At 40.1% G+C, this 18,005-nt stretch overlaps 1 protein-coding gene across 4 annotated transcripts in view; it reads left to right on the top strand.

The window, feature by feature from the left end:
- The window catches only part of elna (elastin a), a 119,027-nt gene that overhangs the window by 22,273 nt on the left and 78,749 nt on the right, over positions 1-18,005 (top strand). For all 4 annotated transcript variants that reach the window (XM_036556844.1, XM_036556845.1, XM_036556842.1 and 1 more), the window contains exons 2-5: positions 5,078-5,155; positions 7,008-7,046; positions 8,729-8,806; positions 9,903-9,929. In XM_036556844.1, coding sequence (XP_036412737.1) covers positions 5,078-5,155; positions 7,008-7,046; positions 8,729-8,806; positions 9,903-9,929 — 222 coding nt within the window. The remainder of the gene's footprint in view (positions 1-5,077; positions 5,156-7,007; positions 7,047-8,728; positions 8,807-9,902; positions 9,930-18,005) is intronic.

Here is an 18,005-nt window from a genome sequence, read left to right as displayed (position 1 = left end):
TTGTGCATCTTTCTCAACTGCCTAGCCATGTTGTTATTAAATACAAGTACCCTGTAAACCACTGCTGAGCATAATTCTACAACAGCTCAGTTACACAGTAATAACTTAATAAAATGATCTGATTAAAACTTAAACCTATTAACTTAATAATCATTTTCTGCTTAATTAGTGGAACATAACCGTATTAACTCTCTGGGGTCAACGAACATGCCAGCGCATCAAATCAGTTGTTTTGTGATGTTTAATATCATTGTGATGATCCAGCGCAGAAATCCGGTTCAATCATTTCCTGAATCTGTAGAGTCGCCCTTTCCATTCCATCTTATCACGAGATCATACGTGACTCACATCCGGAGGGCTGAGATACACGTCATCTGCCTCTCACCGTGTGGAACTGGAGGATTCGTGTGTCCGTCTACATTCTATGTGAAACTGACCAATGGACACTCAGGAAATTACTAAGGTCTGCCTATCACACCGGAAACCCTTCACTCTTCATTCAGTCCACATCGGAGACACATGTGAAATGGCGTGCAGAGAGTTTACAGCTGCTGAAGTTGCTGCAGCAGTTTTGGAAAGTAGTGATGAAGATAACATGCGTTCCACGACTTTTGTGAACCCGAGACTTTCTTAAACCCATTTCAAGCACCAAAACAAGTCGTCCACATAAATAAAGCTGTGTTTTCACAAGCGATATGAAGAAGTTCTCAAAATTGGACTAAATTCTTCAGCTTTAGGGCTGAATTATCTCTTCACACAGTGCTCCAGGTCAAATGGGGCCTCATTATAGAAAAAGCTGAGATTATTTTGAACATTTTGATACATAACATGTCGGTATCACATTAAAAGAAAGTGCCTTTTAAGGTGAATTTAAGAATTATATAGTATATATTACTCAATCAAGTGTTTTAAAAGCTACTTAACTCCGTTGCGGGGAACCATTCCGCACATTTTTAAAAAATGTTTTTAAGTAAATATAACATTTCATTTTTTTAAGTATGCCTGTAAAATGGCCGCTAGGGGGCACTGCAGAGCGAAGATAAGATGACCACAGGTTCTTCTAGGTGAGATGGAGAGGCATACAACGTCAACGATGGCAAACAGTACGATTCCTTTTACGAAGGCAGGCCGATGTTTCTGAAACCCCGTGGTGACCTTGCGAGCCGATGCACTACAAGTCCAAGCATCACGAAACCCGATCGCTTTCCTGGCCTTCCAAGTCTCTCGCTGTGTCCGGGAGAGCTCTCGAAGAGCATCTTCCCTCCGGCTCCGTCGCCGATGAGCTCATCTGTTTTCCGAGGACAAGTCGGCCGCGCTCGTTCAAATAAAGGATCTTTTGCAAAGCCCCCAGTTCCCCCGACGGAAACTGCTCTGCGAAAACACAAAGTCATAAACTCCTTCGAAAAGTCCCGTGCCGCTGTGAAGACACACAGTCCCAGTTGGCACAGGGTTCTGAGCTGACCACTTTTTTCCCCTCTTCTGGACAAAAAGGCAGTCCGGCTTCAGACTAAACATTTCTTTTTGCGCATTTTAATCAGGGTTTTGTTTGCGATATGGGAATTTGTGCACTCTGGATCTGGTGTGTCCTCGCAGAGCCTCTCTCCTTCAGCAAAGCTGAGGCAATTTCTTCACCTCGTTCAGGAAACATGTTCACAGTTTATGTTAAGTTTCCAGCAGGAATGAACACGACCGCAACCTTAAATGAAGCTCTTTTGTTCCATTTCATCATTGCCTCATTTGTTAGAACCGTGCCAGAGCTGAAACTCCCTGTAGCTGTAACCGTAACACCTCACTTAGCGATGGTTCTCCGAGCCAGAGTTCTTCTTCTGCTCTCTTTTTTTGCTTACAAGGAACATGGAGGATCTGACCGGCCCTTAAAAATAACTCCCACACTCCTAAAAAAGATGGTTCTTTAAGGGTTCTTTAGTACAGACAGTGGTTCTATATAGAACCATGAACACTCAAAGAATCATTTGCATGGTGAAATGTTTTTTTTTTTTAGATTAAAAAGGGTTCTATACAGCACCAAAAAGGGTTCTGCTATCGTTACAAGCTTGACATACACTCTTAAAAAAAAGATTTTTTTCAAGGGTTCTTTACAAATGACAGTGATGGTACTTAGAACCATGAACACTCAAAGAACCATTTGCATGCTTCAGATAAATGGAGAATGTGCTATAGATGGTTCTATACAGAACCTTTTTGAAAACGGTTGAATATAGCACCAAAAAGGGTTCTTCTATTGTTCCAAGCTTGACATACACTCTTAAAAAGGTTTCTTTAGTAAAGACAGTGGTTCTATGTAGAACCATGAACACTCAAAGCGCCATTTGTATACTTAACAGGTTCTTAGCGTAGGAAAATCGTTCTTTAGATTGATGGAGAATGTGTTGTAGATGCTTCTATATAGCACCTTTTTCAAAATAGTTCTATACAACACCAAAAAGGGTTCTTCTATTGTTACAAGCTTGACATACACTCTTAAAAAAAGATGGTTCTTCAAGGGTTTTTTACTAAAGACAATGGTTGTATGCCAAATGATGAACACTCAAAAAACATTTGCATGCTTCATATTGATGGAGAATGTATTGTATATGGTTCCATATAGAACCTTTGTGAAAATTTTTCTATATATAGTTCTTTCAACTTCAAAAACGTTCTTCACACTAACGCCTCATTTATATATTATAACTATTTTTTTGAGTAATTATTTATTTAATAATTAATTATTGACTTATTTTCTATTTTTATATTTCTTAACCTCATTTACAGAAACGCCCTAGAGAATTTAACTTTTTCAGGGAACTACAAGTGGTTCTTCGGCAGTGCAGAGCTGCATCAGATCATGCAAAGAACCCTGTTTTGGTGTCTTTCTGGACTCTTTAAAAAGTGCCACATAGGGTTCTCTGAGCAATGCCGAAGAGGAACCACATTTGCTTCACTGAAAACCTTTCTTTTTGAAAAGGGAACTTGTGAATATGCAGAACCTTTTAAAGGTTTTAAGAACCTCACATAATGCAAAGTCTTTGCACTTATTTAAGTGTTCTTTCTTGAAAATGATATGGCGGTTTACAGAAACGATTCCCGAAAAAGTGAAAAAGTGAGTTTTTTTTAGGTAACCAATGGTGGTTCTTCTATGACACAATGCAAAGAACCTTTATCGGCACCAGTATGTTCTCTCCCACATTCTTCACTGTACACAGAGAGCACTAAAATTGCCTGTAACCGATGTATACGCACCGAATTATTCCTAATAAACACTTCAGTGGCCTTGACATATGGCTTAGATTAATTGGCCTCCAAACACATGTAAAACCCATTAAATATAATCTCCATCACCGTAAGACTCACTCTCGCTTTCCATACGGTCCCTCTGATGCAAACCAGGCTCGCCTTCAAAATACAACTTCATAACGGCCGTCTGAGCTCACAAGTCCCTCAGGGAAGCGGCCAGTAGTCTCAGAGCAGCACAGGCCGTTTTCCCGCCCTCTCTTTGTTTAGCTGTGCATTTGCCATATCGCAAACTGACCGTGATTACCTCCCAGCTTCAGCCAAAGGCCCTTACTTTGGAAGAAGTTGCTCAGATACCTTCAGTGTTCTGAGAAGTCGTCCACACGTTCTCTGAAAACACATCTGCGCTGCACAGACACAACACAGCACTCGCTCGGTTGGATGAGATGATTATTTTTGTTGGGCTCTAACTCACAAAATGTTATTGCAACACTATGATAAAAGGCGATGCTACCCACACTCTTCCAAATGAAGGCTCCTAAATGGTTCTAAGCGGTCCTAAATGGCTTGGACATACAGTTCTAGGATAAGTCTTGGATTGGTATAGAACCCTTACTGTATGTGGAGGTTCTTTCACCTGAAAAACAAGTTCTTTGAACCAAAAATGGTTCTGCCAAGCTTGACATACACTCTTAAAAAAAGATGGTTCTTCAAGGGGTCTTTACAAATGACAGTGGTTGTACGTAGAACCATGAACACTCAAAGAGCCATTTGTATGCTTAACAGGTTCTTAGCGTAGGGAAATCGCTTCTTTAGATTGATGGAGAATGTGTTGTAGATACTTCTATATAGCACCTTCTTCAAAATAGTTCTATACAACACCAAAAAGGGTTCTTCTATTGTTACAAGCTTGACATACACTCTTAAAAAAGATGGTTCTTCAAGGGTTTTTTACTAAAGACAATGGTTGTATGCCAAACGATGAACACTCAAAAAACATTTGCATGCTTCATATTGATGGAGAATGTATTGTTTATGGTTCCATATAGAACCTTTTTGAAAATTTTTCTATATAGCACCAAAAGGGGTTCTGCTGTCATTATATCAAGCTTGTAACAATAGAAGAACCCTTTTTGCTGCAGTATAGAACCATTTTTAACACCTTCTCCATCAATCTGAAGAACCATTTAAGTACATAAGTTTGAAACACCTTTTAAACATTTAAAGAACGTCTATATCAAAGTGAGGGTTCTTCCTAGAACCTTAACCTAAATGGCTTGGGCATACAGTTCCAGGATAAGTCTTGAATCGGTATAGAACCCTTACTGTATGTGGAGGTTCTTTCTTTCTTTCTTTCTTTCTTTGTAAAACAAGTTCTTTGCACCTTTAACTGGTACAGAACCATTATGCCAGGGGTTATTTAATCTTTAAAAAGGGTCTACACACCTTTTAATTGGTATAGAACCTTTACTTTATGTGGAGGTTCTTTAACCTTTAAGAAAGGGTTTCACATTTTTGAATTTGGTGTACTTTACATGATGTGGAGGCTCTGTAATCGAACGGTTCTTCCCACCTTTTAACTTGTATACATTACAGTATAAGGTGGTTCTTTAACCTTTCAAAAAGGTTCTTCACGCTCTTTAACTGATGCAGAAACTTTACAAGATGTGCAGGATCTTTAAGCTTCAGCAGGTTCCTCACGCCCTTTAAGTGCTCCAGAGCTTGTACATTGTGTGCAGGTTCTTCAGCCTTTAAAATGGTTCTTCACACTTCACACTAAACTGCCTGGTGCTTTTTAGAGTGGGATTCCACTGTAATAAGTAGAACGGTTCTTTCTCTCTTTCAGGAGTGTATTTGCCTGCGGGGGTGGGAGCTGGAGGAGTTCCAGGTGGAGGTGTGGTTCCAGGTGCTGGACTTTACCCAGGTTTGCCTCAAACCTTCTTAGAACCAGAACCAGGATTCACCTTAGCACAACACACAGAAATCCACTGACCTCTCCAAATCTTTGACTCATGCAGAAGAACATGTGAGCATTCAGACAGACACTAGTGAGGGTCTTTTAACCAGTGGTAATCAGAGGTCAAGGTATTGTATTTAATGGTCAGGGTATGGTAATCCATTGTCAAGGTACTTTTATCAGTGTAATCAGTGTTCAGAGTATTTAAATCAGTGTAATTAGTGGTTGGGGTACTTTAATCAGTGTAATCAAGGGTCAGGGTATTTTAATTAGTTGTAATCAGTGGTCAGGGTATTTTAATCAGTGTAATCAGTAGTCAGGGTATTTTAATTAGTTGTAATTAGTGGTCAGGATCTTCAAATCAGTGATAATCAATAGTCAGGTGGTAATAAGTATTCAGGGTATTTTAATCAGCAATTATCAGTGGTTAGGGTATTTTAATTAGCAATAATCAATAGTCAGGTGGTAGTCAGTGTTCAGCGTATTTTAGTCAGCAGTAATCAATGGTCAGGGTATTTTAATCAGTGGTAATCAGGGGTCAGGGTAGTTTGATCAGTGGTCAGGCTATTTTATTCAATGGTCGGCGAATTTTAACTAGTGTTCAGGGTATTTTAATCAATGGGTAGTATGTTTTAATCAGTGATGATCAATGGTCAGGGTATTTTAATCAGGGGTCAGTGAGGTTTCACTTATGTACTGGGGACAGTGTGCATGAATTAACCCAAATCTAATAGTGTCAGTGAGAGCCTAGTGGCTACTTTTCAGCTGTAGTTCCTGAGGCCTGTTTTATTAAGGCCATCACACACCGGACAAACCACATCAGTGTCCAAAAAGTCTTTTGTTTTTAATGAAGGTGAAAACCAGAACTGACATTTGGCATCGATGCACGATGATACAGCACGTTTCTCAGCATTAGTGTATTAAATTAAGCCCAGAATGTGACCACAAGAAGCCACAGATCGCAGCCAATCATAGATCTCTCAGATAAACAGACAGATCATCATTGGAGAGCAAAACGTTGTATCTCCAGAATGAGTTCACAGGAGAAGGATAAGCACTTTTAACTTGGAATGGAAGTTAATGTAACAAGTGATTATGAGCCACTTCTGTTGGTCCATTCATCATGAAATTTTAACACAATGCAAAAGGTACCTGGAGTTTACAAATTAATCAAAAATATCAAAAATGTATCCCATTATTATTAAAAATCATGCTGAGTTAAGTTTTATTCCACTCACTTTATACGAGTAGAGCTCCTAAACTGAACTGAGTTAATGTTTTTCAGCACTGTCACTGCAACGCACCACACAGCACAGTGTAAATACAGTCAAACTTGTATTATAAAGAGCATCAAACACACAAAAGACAAGCCTCTCATTATGTTGATCCAGCTACGATCCATACTTCACCTGATAAAACCTGATTATGGTTCATAAACCTGCTGACCCTGCTTCTCACCACTGTCAAACACCGCGACAGAAGATATCATCGTTTCACATGGTTCAGTTTATCCATTTGTTGCTTTTCCATCTGGATAAACCATACCCATAATTTTCACGAAGTCGTAAATCCCTGTGAAATACAGCATGAATATTATGAGTGTCCACCACTGTATTCCCGTGCTTGCTCAAGATTTAAAGCTCCCTGGTCCAGCACAGACCCCGTGAAGCCATTATTTCGGCCACCGTTCGACGCAGCACAAACGGATGATCTGAGCTGTGCTTCCACACCAACACCAGGGATGGTTAAAAAGAAAAAAAATGTCGAGTGCTACGCTGCCATGGAGCATAACTCATTTTGTTGCACTGTATTTTAATAGGTGCTGGGGGGGTCCCCTTCAAACCGGCCAAAGCTGCAGGTAGGTTCTTACATTTATAGCGCAACTATTTGACTATTAAGCAATAAAGTGTCCATCATTAAAGCATGCGCGCTGTGTTGCTGGTCTACTACATACACATATCTTGTGTCTACTGGCCATTTTATCAGAAACACCCACCATGTGGGCAGAAGATAAACTGGATGTGAAGGTATAATGTGGGGATAATAAAAAGCCATTCTGGTTCTGTCTCTATGGCTTAGTTAACTCAATTCATTGACCTGTTTTTCATTATTCCTTGTTTTGCCAGTTTTGGAATCACAATTATTGCAAAATATGGTCTGATTCTTTTCTGAAAAAGCCTTTAAACTAGCAAATTGAATGGTTGCAAGCCATAATGCCTCTGAGGAACACATCAGGAACTCTTTCTGTACTTCTAATTAACCATCATGTCACCCAAAATAATTATCGATCCCACTGTATTTGGATAGTCCCCCATAGATTATCTACAGATGTTCAGACTGTTAACAAACTATCTGCTGAGACTCAGTTGATTCTAAACAGTGGTGGGGTCAGGTTGGGTTTAGGTTTTGGTTTGAGATTAAAGTTAGGGTTAGGATTAGAGTTAAAGAAAATTAAAGTGAATTTAGTAGATATTTATTTAAATGTAACTTAGAAGTAAAATAAGTATCTACAAAGCATCTAAAGTGGACCAATTATCTAAAGTGTTAACTAATTATCGCGCATATTTTAATCTGAACACACTTACCTGGTTAATACCTAGAATGTAAAAGAAAATTCAACTGATTCATCAAAATGGTTGATGGTTGGTTTGGTGTGAAATAATTCAAATGTCTTTACAGTGGTGGTGATAGGAACCAGGGGTCACCATGACTACAACACAAATATAGACATTTTATTTACTATCCAAAACCACCAGTGAACCTACACGAGTCTTCTGAGTTTATATGGAATGATGATGATGGAAAATAGTGGTGAGCACCGTTTAAAAAGTATGTTTCAGGCTAAAAGTTTAATGTAATAACTTTCTGTGAGGGAGCTGTTAGAGGTAGACGTCTGGTTCCTATCACCACCATTGTGAATAATTCTGACTCTGTAAGTTTCTCTAGAACAGAGCGTTTCACACCAAACCACTCTGACTCTGTTTATATCTTAACCACTTAATTGTGCAGGACTTTTAGGGACTGTAAAAGAAAGATGTGTTCCTATTGCTGCTGTAATCAGGACAGCAGGGTATAATCACAGATGCCACCTTGGAGCTCTTCCCCAGTCCTGACCCAGTTGCTTCTAGAGGCGTACAGGCTGTTATATTTGGCCTGCCTTGCACTTTTTAATCTCTCATCTCTAATCTCCCACCGACTGTGGAAAATTCATTGCATACTTGGACTCTTCCTCGCTCACTGTCACACATGGTAAACTCAGAAAGCAGCAGCAATAACTCCGCTGCAGCAGGCAGCACTGCTACTGCTCTGCTAAGGGACTGTAACAGCACTTGAGACATTTAAAGGTATTACTGCTACCTCACGGTTCCTCCCAGTCATATGAAGTCCAGCTGGATTTCAGCTAGTATAGTAAAACAGGGTGGTAATACATGAGAAAGGTGTGTTGCATGATATCAAAAAAGTTTCAGATATGAATCTGAATAGCTGTGGACAACAAAAGTCATAATGATAGTAAGAAAACTAACATGCTTCAATCAACAGGAGGATATGGAGCTGGTGTTGGAGGCCTGGGCGCTGGTGGACTTGGTGCTGGACTGGGGGCAGGAGGTCTAGGAGCTGGTAAGTGTTCTTTGTCTCTCTTGTAGAAATGGCTTAGGCTGTATGTCCAGAAGTCCAAAGAGGGAGTTTGTCCCCCTTTGCTGCAGTAACAGCCTCTACTCTTCTCGGAAGGCTTTACACTAGATGTTGGAACATTGCTGTGAGGATTTGATTGAGCATTAGTGAGGTCAGGTACTGATGTTGGATGGTCAGTTCTGGATCACTCCAACTCATCCCAAAGGTATTGGATGGAGTTCCATCACTCCAGGACACAGTTCCACTGCTCCACAGCTCAATGCTGGGGGGGCTTTATATCCCTCTAGCCCACGCTTGGCTTTGGGCATGGAGACCTTAGACTGCTCCAGAGTGCCCCATTCTATTGGCCAGTGATTTTCTATGGAGGTTATACAAGTTGTGTCAGCAACCTGGTCAAAATAGCCATTAAGTGCAAATTATTTATTTCATTATATTTAACAAGAAGTCACACAGAAACCTCAACAACTCCTGCAGACACACCTCCAAAGTCTTAGAAGCTGGTTCTGATTATCTGGTTATCTGAAGTAATCAAACACATTCAGTGATGTTGAGGTCTGGACTCTGGGGTGGTCAGTCCATTGTTCAGCTTCTTTGTTTGATGTGTCCGTCTCCTTTTCTCAGTGAGGTTCTTCTTGACAGCTACACATCCTTTCAGACCTATAGTGCTGAGTCCTCTTCTCACAGTGGAAGGATGGACAGAAACACCTGTGGATGTTTTCAGATCTGAAGCATCTTGATTTTCTCCTCTCTCTCAAAGATGAAAGCTTTAAGTGCTGTTTTTCTGATGGGGGCAGTTTTGGGGTCTACCACGTCTTCCAGGTGGTTGTTAGGAGCCCCAATTCCTTCAGCCAGTGGATCATTTTATATCTAATCTGCTCAGGAATATTTCCCGAATTACTTGTATTTAATGGCTGCTTTGACAGGAAATTAAATCAATGAAGGGTGGTCTATGACTTACTTTATATCAAAAACCATATTGAACTTAAATCTTTTTGAAGCGTTATTTTTCAAAATGATGCATATTAAGCTGAACAGAGCTAAAGCATCTTTCTAATGTTTGTTTGTTTCTTTCCAACCACAGGAGCAGGTGTGAAGCCTCCAAAACCAGGTGAGCAACCCAAAAAACACATTTTTTTGCATTATTTATGTGCTTTTGACAAGAAAGATCTAAAAAACATATTGAAGGTCAAGGAGAAACTGCTGTAAACTTCAGTTCCTGCTATGAATTAAACATGAATCCAAAGCCTCTGTCAATAGCACAGTACTGAGGAAGATTATGTTATGATTATTGCATGTAGATTATAAAAATGTGAAGTTTGGCTGTGCTGCCCAAACAGCTCAGTTTAATGCACTCGTGTGGGCCGTCACCTCTCGCTCGTACTCTTTCCGTCCTCTTTGACCTGTGTGGGTGTGATACGTGTTCAGTCAATGAGAAAAAGGAGAGCCAATTACATTCACGCCGGCAGCTTCATGCGTGTGATAACTGGCCAAGTGTAAATTTATGTCAACGCTACTCAAACAATGGGGCACCCGTGCTGATTACGTTGTTGGCTTAAGCTGTACAATAAGTGGAAATTTCAGCTCGTAGGTGAGCGGCCGGAACCCCGCTCCGATACCGCAGTGTAAATATTTTCACCCCCTGCTCGATTCATACAGTGTTAGTACATTAGCAGCTTTTGGCCATTATTGAGTTTCCTAAAACTGTGCCGATTTCATCTGGGCCCCAGCGATGTGTTTGGAGAGATAAGGAATTAGGCGAATGCAGCCAGACTCGATAAGCTTTGGACCAGCTTACTGGCTGCTCTGAGTTGCTTTGAAAGAGGCATTACGAGTCTAAGACCTCCTCAATAACAGATTTGCAGTGGAAGTTGTCTTTGGCTGTAGTTGCTGGAGTTGAAGTTGGAGAGATTTGCTCAACCTCTCACTTCTCTGTCCTCACAGAATAAATGAGTTAATGACTGTGATGGGAGGCAGCCACAGTTTAGGCCTAAGACCTCCCATTCAGTTTGCTTTACCCAGTGCCAATTCTAGGACTGTAGAAACGGGGCAACCACGACAATTTTAGGGAATCCAGAGTCAAAAAAATCTACAAATATGTGTAATCATTAAAAAATGACCCCCCAAAAAACAAAATACCAACCAAGTCAACATTTTAAACAGTGTTGCTATTGTGTTTAAATGCTGTGTGTTTATTGTGTCAGTTATGCAGGACTGTTTGATATAAAGCTGCAATTTTTATCTGTTTTATCTTGGAACGGCTGTCCTTGTGGAGAGGTGTGAATTATTTTTCACAGCAGGGGGTTCTCACCCCTTCCCTTTCACCCCACATTGCTTGCTAGCAGCTCAACATTTCACACAGAGAGACGACAGAGTCATAGTTCATCTGATGACAGAGTTACAGGGAGGAAATATATACTTTGATTATATCACTAAAAAATATGGGAGTTGATTTCCATTCCATGGGCAACATGGCCACTAGGGGGCCCTGTAGAAAAAATGCAATAGCAAAATATTTGTCAAATGCATTTATATTGACAGAGCAGATAATAATCAGCTACACTCTCAGAAAAACAGGTACTGAAGTGTCACTGGATCAGTGCCCCTCTTGTCATTGGGGTGGAACCCTCAGTACCTTTAGTCAGGGAACATAACTGTACCATAATCCACTGACATGATATTTTTGAAATTGTCCTGACTCCACACACCCCGTCTCATCTCCAGGACTTTTATTTTATTGTTCTGTTTTAAAACATTAGTTTATGAAAAGGTCCAAATATGAACTTTTCACCTGGAAAAACTTTTTTAAGGTTCACAATTGGACCTTAAAACCACTGTTGTACCTTTGAGGGAACATTTACATTGTTTGTACCTTGACGAATAAAAATGTACCTGCACAGAACCTTTTTCTGACATTGTAGGATCTTTAGCAGGCAAGCTAGTTTACTCACATTTTCAGGTTATAGATAATATCACAGATTTATTTTAGGTTATAAATAAGCTATTAAGTTGTATTTGATTTGTGGGTGTAGCTGGTCTACCAGCATGACTAGCTAACCAATCGAACTCACGTGAAACCGTACTGTGTGCTAGTCCAACAGCTTAGCTGCTCCACCAGATTGATAAATTGACCAGCATATTTTCATGTAGTTCATTTGGATGTCAAGTTAGGCATGTCAGCCACTTGGACCATCAAAACCCAGCTTAGGCAATCTGAAAGCAGCTTCTCGCAAAAGCTGGTCTAAACTGGATTTTCCAATCATATTCATTTTCCTGATAAGCCAGGAAGTAGCACTCAAAAGAGAGGTTAACTAGCAAAATGAGCTAGCTAACACAGATATCTGAGCCGTAATGCTTTGTGAGAAACATTGGAAACTTAAAGGAAGACAACATGGCTTTATAATGCTGTTGTTCCAAAATACAGAGCAGATTCTCCTGACCTGCAGTTAAACTGTTCATAAAAAAAATCATCAAATCTATCATAAAAGAACACAGTGGCTAATCTCAGCTCAGGGAAACTGATGTAGCACCACAGAAGCTGTCTCCTAAAAATATCTGCTGATCAGATAGTGCTAAAATATCCACTTTAATGTACATTTTAACAGGTCCTGGACAGATTATGGGTTCTACAGTTTTAATATAACTGGAAAAATGTGTTGGGGAATGGATTGCGGCCAGTGAAAACTTGCTGGCCGGATCTGGCTGACAGGACGCTAATTGATGACCCCGGCTCTATACCATGCTTAACAGCAGAAGGAAATGTAGTAGGTTGAAGTCATGACTGGATGAGAAGTGCAAATCTCTGCACTCTTTCCTCATTTACCTGTTTTCTATCTTTGCTTTCAAGCGTGTAATATATGGTAGTTTATGTCAGTTGACGCAGACTAATTGAGTCAATTAAAATGTAAAATCGCTCCAGATTTACGAGGTAATAAATCAAGCTGCTCTGTGTTTTGAAATAAACTCACTGCGACCTCTGGATGTCGTCCACCAAAGGGCGTCATAAACCTCGACTCAGAAACTAATTTTTTTATGCCGATGCTGCCTTCTCGTCAAGATTAACAGCCTCTGTCGGTCCAGCAGCAGAGGGGTTCTCCAAATTGTTGTTCTCCAAAGCATATGAACCCACATGCCTTGGAGCACCACTGAGGAGCACTTAACCACTGTGGCACTCAGCTGCTATTCAAATGTGCAAATAAAACATAAAAGCTATATCTACAATTTCTGAATATGTAAGCCAGGGCCCAAAAGTGGGGCCTCCAGACCAAAGTTGGCCCACAAGGATGTTTGATTTAGCCCACCTGTTGCTCAACTCCACACCCTCCAATAAGAGAACACATATTTTTACACAACTTATTGTTTTATAGCTTTTTATTTCTCTTCCAATTTTATATTTTTAAGTTTTTTGGTTTAAAAGATTTTGTGTAAAGTTACAAGTAACAACATATATGCAGCTAGCAGGAACATGCAATAGAGTGTAACAGGTGGTGTTACATGGAAGAATGTTTCAATAACGTTTTTACAGTATAAAGGTAAGGTGAAAACGTAAAGCTAATGAGTAACTAACTAGCTATTTTGTCCTTTTGGCTCTCTGTGCACCTTTGGGTCCCCCAGACTGAAGTGTTTGTGCAGTCCTGATTTAAGCTTTAGCTGAAAGAAGGTTGCAGTGACCGAAGGTTTGGGCAAAGTCCATGTTTTGTTTCTAGCTCAAAATACGTCAACACACTCTACAGAGAACACAGTTCTGTACACACATTTTAATGCACAGTTACTGGTTATTTACTAAATTTAAGATACTGTAAAAAAGTTATGGCGCGTTTTAAATATTCAGTTGTTTTTCCAATATGTTAAACTCTAAATAGAAATAAATAGAAATTGCCATATTTAAAAACATGTCATATTTAACTGTGCTTATTTCCAGTTAGAAAATCAACAAAGTATGTTATATGAGTGGGTGTGTTCTAAACTTTGCATTCAACTGTATGTAAACAGTTCATACATAGAGATGTGTTTGTATAGCGCCTTTCTTAAACACAAGACTGCTTTACAAAACAATACCAGGCAAACAAAATGGAACAACAATAAGCAAGACGTTACAATGAAATACAGGGTGATTCAAAAAGATTCATCTGATTACAAAATGATTTATTTCACTTCTAAATCATTACAGAACGATGCAGTGAACTGTAAATGGTTTAAATGAGCATAACGTTTACAAGTGCTCAATATGAACCTCCTCCAGCTGTACAGACAACATCAACGCCATAGTCAAATTCATCCCAGGCTCGATTCACCATGTCGGGTGTCGCTGCACTCACGGCTCTTTCAGTGAGATTTCGGAGATCATCCAGTGTTGTGGAACCAACGACAAACACTCTGAGCTGTTGGAGGTTCACTGCCCACGAAAATCATGCTGCACAGTTATGACGGATTCACTCTTATTGAAGTGGAGAACGCAGAACACTTTCCGCTCAGGGGTCTCATCTCCTCGCAGACTGAAGGGAACCATCTTCCACTGACAGTCAGAAACTCTATGACCCTCTCTTTCAATTGGATTGTGATTGGTTCCTCGGTGCCTCACGGTTGTACAAATATGCCGCTTTGAAATCAGATCAATCTTTTTGAATCACCCTGTATAATAAAACTGACAGAGGACAGATAACAGCGCATACAGTAAATGAAGCCTCATGCATCTTTTATACAGTGATAGAAAACACAAGTGAAAGCTTTGATTCTACATGCTGATATGTTCCGTGTGGCCAATGTGGACAAGCACGTGCCATAATTCCTTCGACGGGAGATTCAAATGAGTTTAAGAGGCCAAATTCTCAGAATGGATCACCAGCAAGATGCTCAGTTGAAGGGTTAAGATACCCAATTGGACTTTAAGGACATTTGCTGTACCTTTGAGGGAACATTTAAGTTTTCCCTTGGACATCGTCACCGTCAGAACAACACTTTGCAACTCCAAAATGGTAAAAAAGGAAAAGGAAAGACTTCTTTATAAGTAATTTTAATTAAATTTCATTTTGAATTATTTCTGTTAGGCTATTCACTAACAAATGTTAACACAATGTAAAGAGCAGCTGGTGTGCACAAAAAATTAATTAAGTGAAAAAACAAAAACAGCAACAAAAGTGGAGAGGTTTTGTCCAGACAGTGATGATATGTAGCGCTGAACTTTGATTTGAACCAAAGCCTGTGCTGCAGCCTACTCAGACTTGGCTCCTACCTGACTTCAGAAAGATAACAGATGGTAAATCAAAGCGATCTGACACATGACGTCATGGCTTGGCTCGTTCCTGACCCCATAAAACTTCAGCTAATTGCTAATCACATCCCGAAAAACCACAGTGAAAGCCCAGGAAGGCAACACCTCAAAGTCACCAGGTGGTGTCAGTGCCTGAAGCGAAGGTAGACCCTGCTTTGCTTTCCGTCCACCAAAGCTGTAGAAGAAAGCCCGACATGCAAATGTTTGGCGCCTCACACAATCGCTTGTCACGCGCAGTTAGCGAAGATGCTGTAAAGTACTACAGTACAGAGTGCAAGCTTTCTACGTTCGCTGACGAATCGTCGCAAAAATGTGATGATGCAGCTCAGGAGGCTAAGCAGGCAGCTGATAATTTGTGGCGAGAGACGATCCAAGCTGAATTTCGCAGGATTAGCTGCTCATTAATAACGGACTCTGTCATTCCATCGCTTCTGGAGGAGTTCCGAAACAGCTGTGCTTCGTTTATTTGCTGCGTCAAACTATTTTTCTTTGACAAGAGCGTCTAGCTGGCAACACACTCACAGCCTTCATGTTTGTCCCCTTTAACTGATTCTAATTAAGTCTCCAGAGTAGTTGGTGAGATTTATGTCCATGTTGGTCAGTAAAATGGATCAACGTGTTGAACTGAAGCTTTCTGTGAGCTACGGTGTTTCCTATCACTGTATAAAAGAAGCTGCTGCCTTTATTTTTGGATGCACTGTGATGCTTTCTGAGACACATCCAGAATATCGCTATGGAAACGCTTCTTGTTGATCTGTTTCATCTGAGTAACAATAAAAGGCCACTGTAGTGTAAATTCTATTCATATTTATGTGTTCGTATATACATATATAGATATATATATATATATGCAGTGGTGTGAAAAAGTGATTGCCCCTCCCATTAAAACATAAAATTAACTGTGGTTTATCACTTCTTTGGAAAGCTGAGTTCAATTTCCCTAGCCACACCACGGCCTGATTACTGCCACACCTGTTCTCAATCAAGAAATCACTTAAATAGGACCTGCCTGACAAAGTGAAGTAGACCAAAAGATCCTCAAAAGCTAGACATCATGCTGCGATCCAAAGAAATTCAGGGACAAATGAGAAACAAAGTAATTGAGATCTATCAGTCTGGAAAAGGTTAGAAAGCCATTTCTAAAGCTTTGGGACTCCAGCGAACCACAGTGAGAGTCATTATCCACAAATGGCGAAAACATGGAACAGTGGTGAACGTTCCCAGGAGTGGACAGCCGACCAAAATTACCCCAAGAGCGCAGCGATGACTCATCCAAGAGGTCACAAAAGACCCCACAACAACATCCAAAGAACTACAGGCCTCACTTGCTTCAGTTAAGGTCAGTGTTCATGACTCCACCATAAGAAAGAGACCGGGCAAAAATGGAGTTCCAAGACGAAACCACGGCTGAGCAAAAAGAACATAAAGGCTCATCTCAGCATCTCAGTTTTGCCAGAAAACATCTTGATGATCTCCAAGACTTTTAGGAGAATGCTCTGTGGACTGATGAGACAAAAGTTGAACTTTTTGGAAGGTGTATGTCCCATTACATCTGGCGTAGAAGTAACACAGCATTTCAGAAAAGAAACATTATACCAACAGTAAAATATGGTGGTGGTAGTGTGATGGTCTGGGGCTGTTTTGCTGCTTCAGGACCTGGAAGACTTGCTGTGGTAAATGGAACCATGAATTCTGCTGTCTACCAAAAAATCCTGAAGGAGAGTGTCTGGCCATCTGTTTGTGACCTCAAGCTGAAGCGCACTTCGGTTCCGCAGCAGGACAATGATCCAGAACACACCAGCAAGTCCACCTCTGAATGGCTTAAGAAAAACAAAATTAAGACTTTGGAGCGGCCTAGTCAAAGTCCTGACCTGAATCCGATTGAGATGCTGTGGCATGAACTTAAAAAGGCAGTTCATGCTCAGAAGCCCTCCAATGTGGCTGAATTACAACAATTCTGCAAAGATGATTCGGCCAAAATTCCTCCACAGCGCTGTAAAAGACTCATTGCCAGTTATCGCAAATGCTTGATTGCAGTTGTTGCTGCTAAGGGTGGCCCAACCAATTATTATGTTTAGGGGGCAATCACTTTTTCACACAGGGCCCTGTAGATTTGGATTTCTTTTTCCCTTAATAATAAAGACCTTCATTTATAAACTTGTGTTAACTTTGTCTAATGTTTAAATTTGTTTGGTGATCTGAAACATTTAAGTGTGACAAACATGCAAAAGAATAAGAAATCAGGTAGGGGCAAACACTTTTTCACACCACTGTACATATATATATTTATAGCTTAATTGTAGTTTGAAACAAAATACATATCCATGCATTTTGTATCTTTGTTAGATCACATTATTTACATATCAAAATAAATGCAATGATGGCATTTAGGCTTTCAGACAGCAGAAGCGTGGATTAAACAGCAGAATTTTACATTGATCTTAACACCATTTAATGAGGAATTCATTCTGTAAGGGAGCTTTTAGAGGTGGACATCTGGTTCCTATCACCACCACTGTTAACAATTCTGACTCAGTAAGTTTCTCTAGAACAGAGAAATTTTACACCAAACCACTCTGAACGACTCTGTTTACATCTTAACCATTAAATTATACAGAAATTTTGAAACGCTGTTGTAATTTCCCTTTAAATCTAATATGGTTTCTCAACCATATTTAGTCTTTATCATATTTTACGATGGAGAACAATAGTAACTTCACAGATCAAACAAAGTTAAAGAGTAAAAAAAGTGCCCATTGCCTTCAGAACTTCGCTGGTTCTACCTGAGAAGGTTGAGTGAATCATAGAGAGAGAGAGAGAGAGAGAGAGAGAGAGATGGAGAGATTGAGATAGGATGTGGGGAGTAGGCCAGGCAGATGAGTTGGGAGGCAGCTCAGTGTCTCCTGGAGCACATGT

This window comes from Colossoma macropomum, unplaced genomic scaffold (genome assembly GCF_904425465.1).
Source record: "Colossoma macropomum unplaced genomic scaffold, Colossoma_macropomum, whole genome shotgun sequence".
Taxonomy (NCBI): domain Eukaryota; kingdom Metazoa; phylum Chordata; class Actinopteri; order Characiformes; family Serrasalmidae; genus Colossoma; species Colossoma macropomum.
This window is presented reverse-complemented; position numbering and strand designations above follow the sequence as displayed.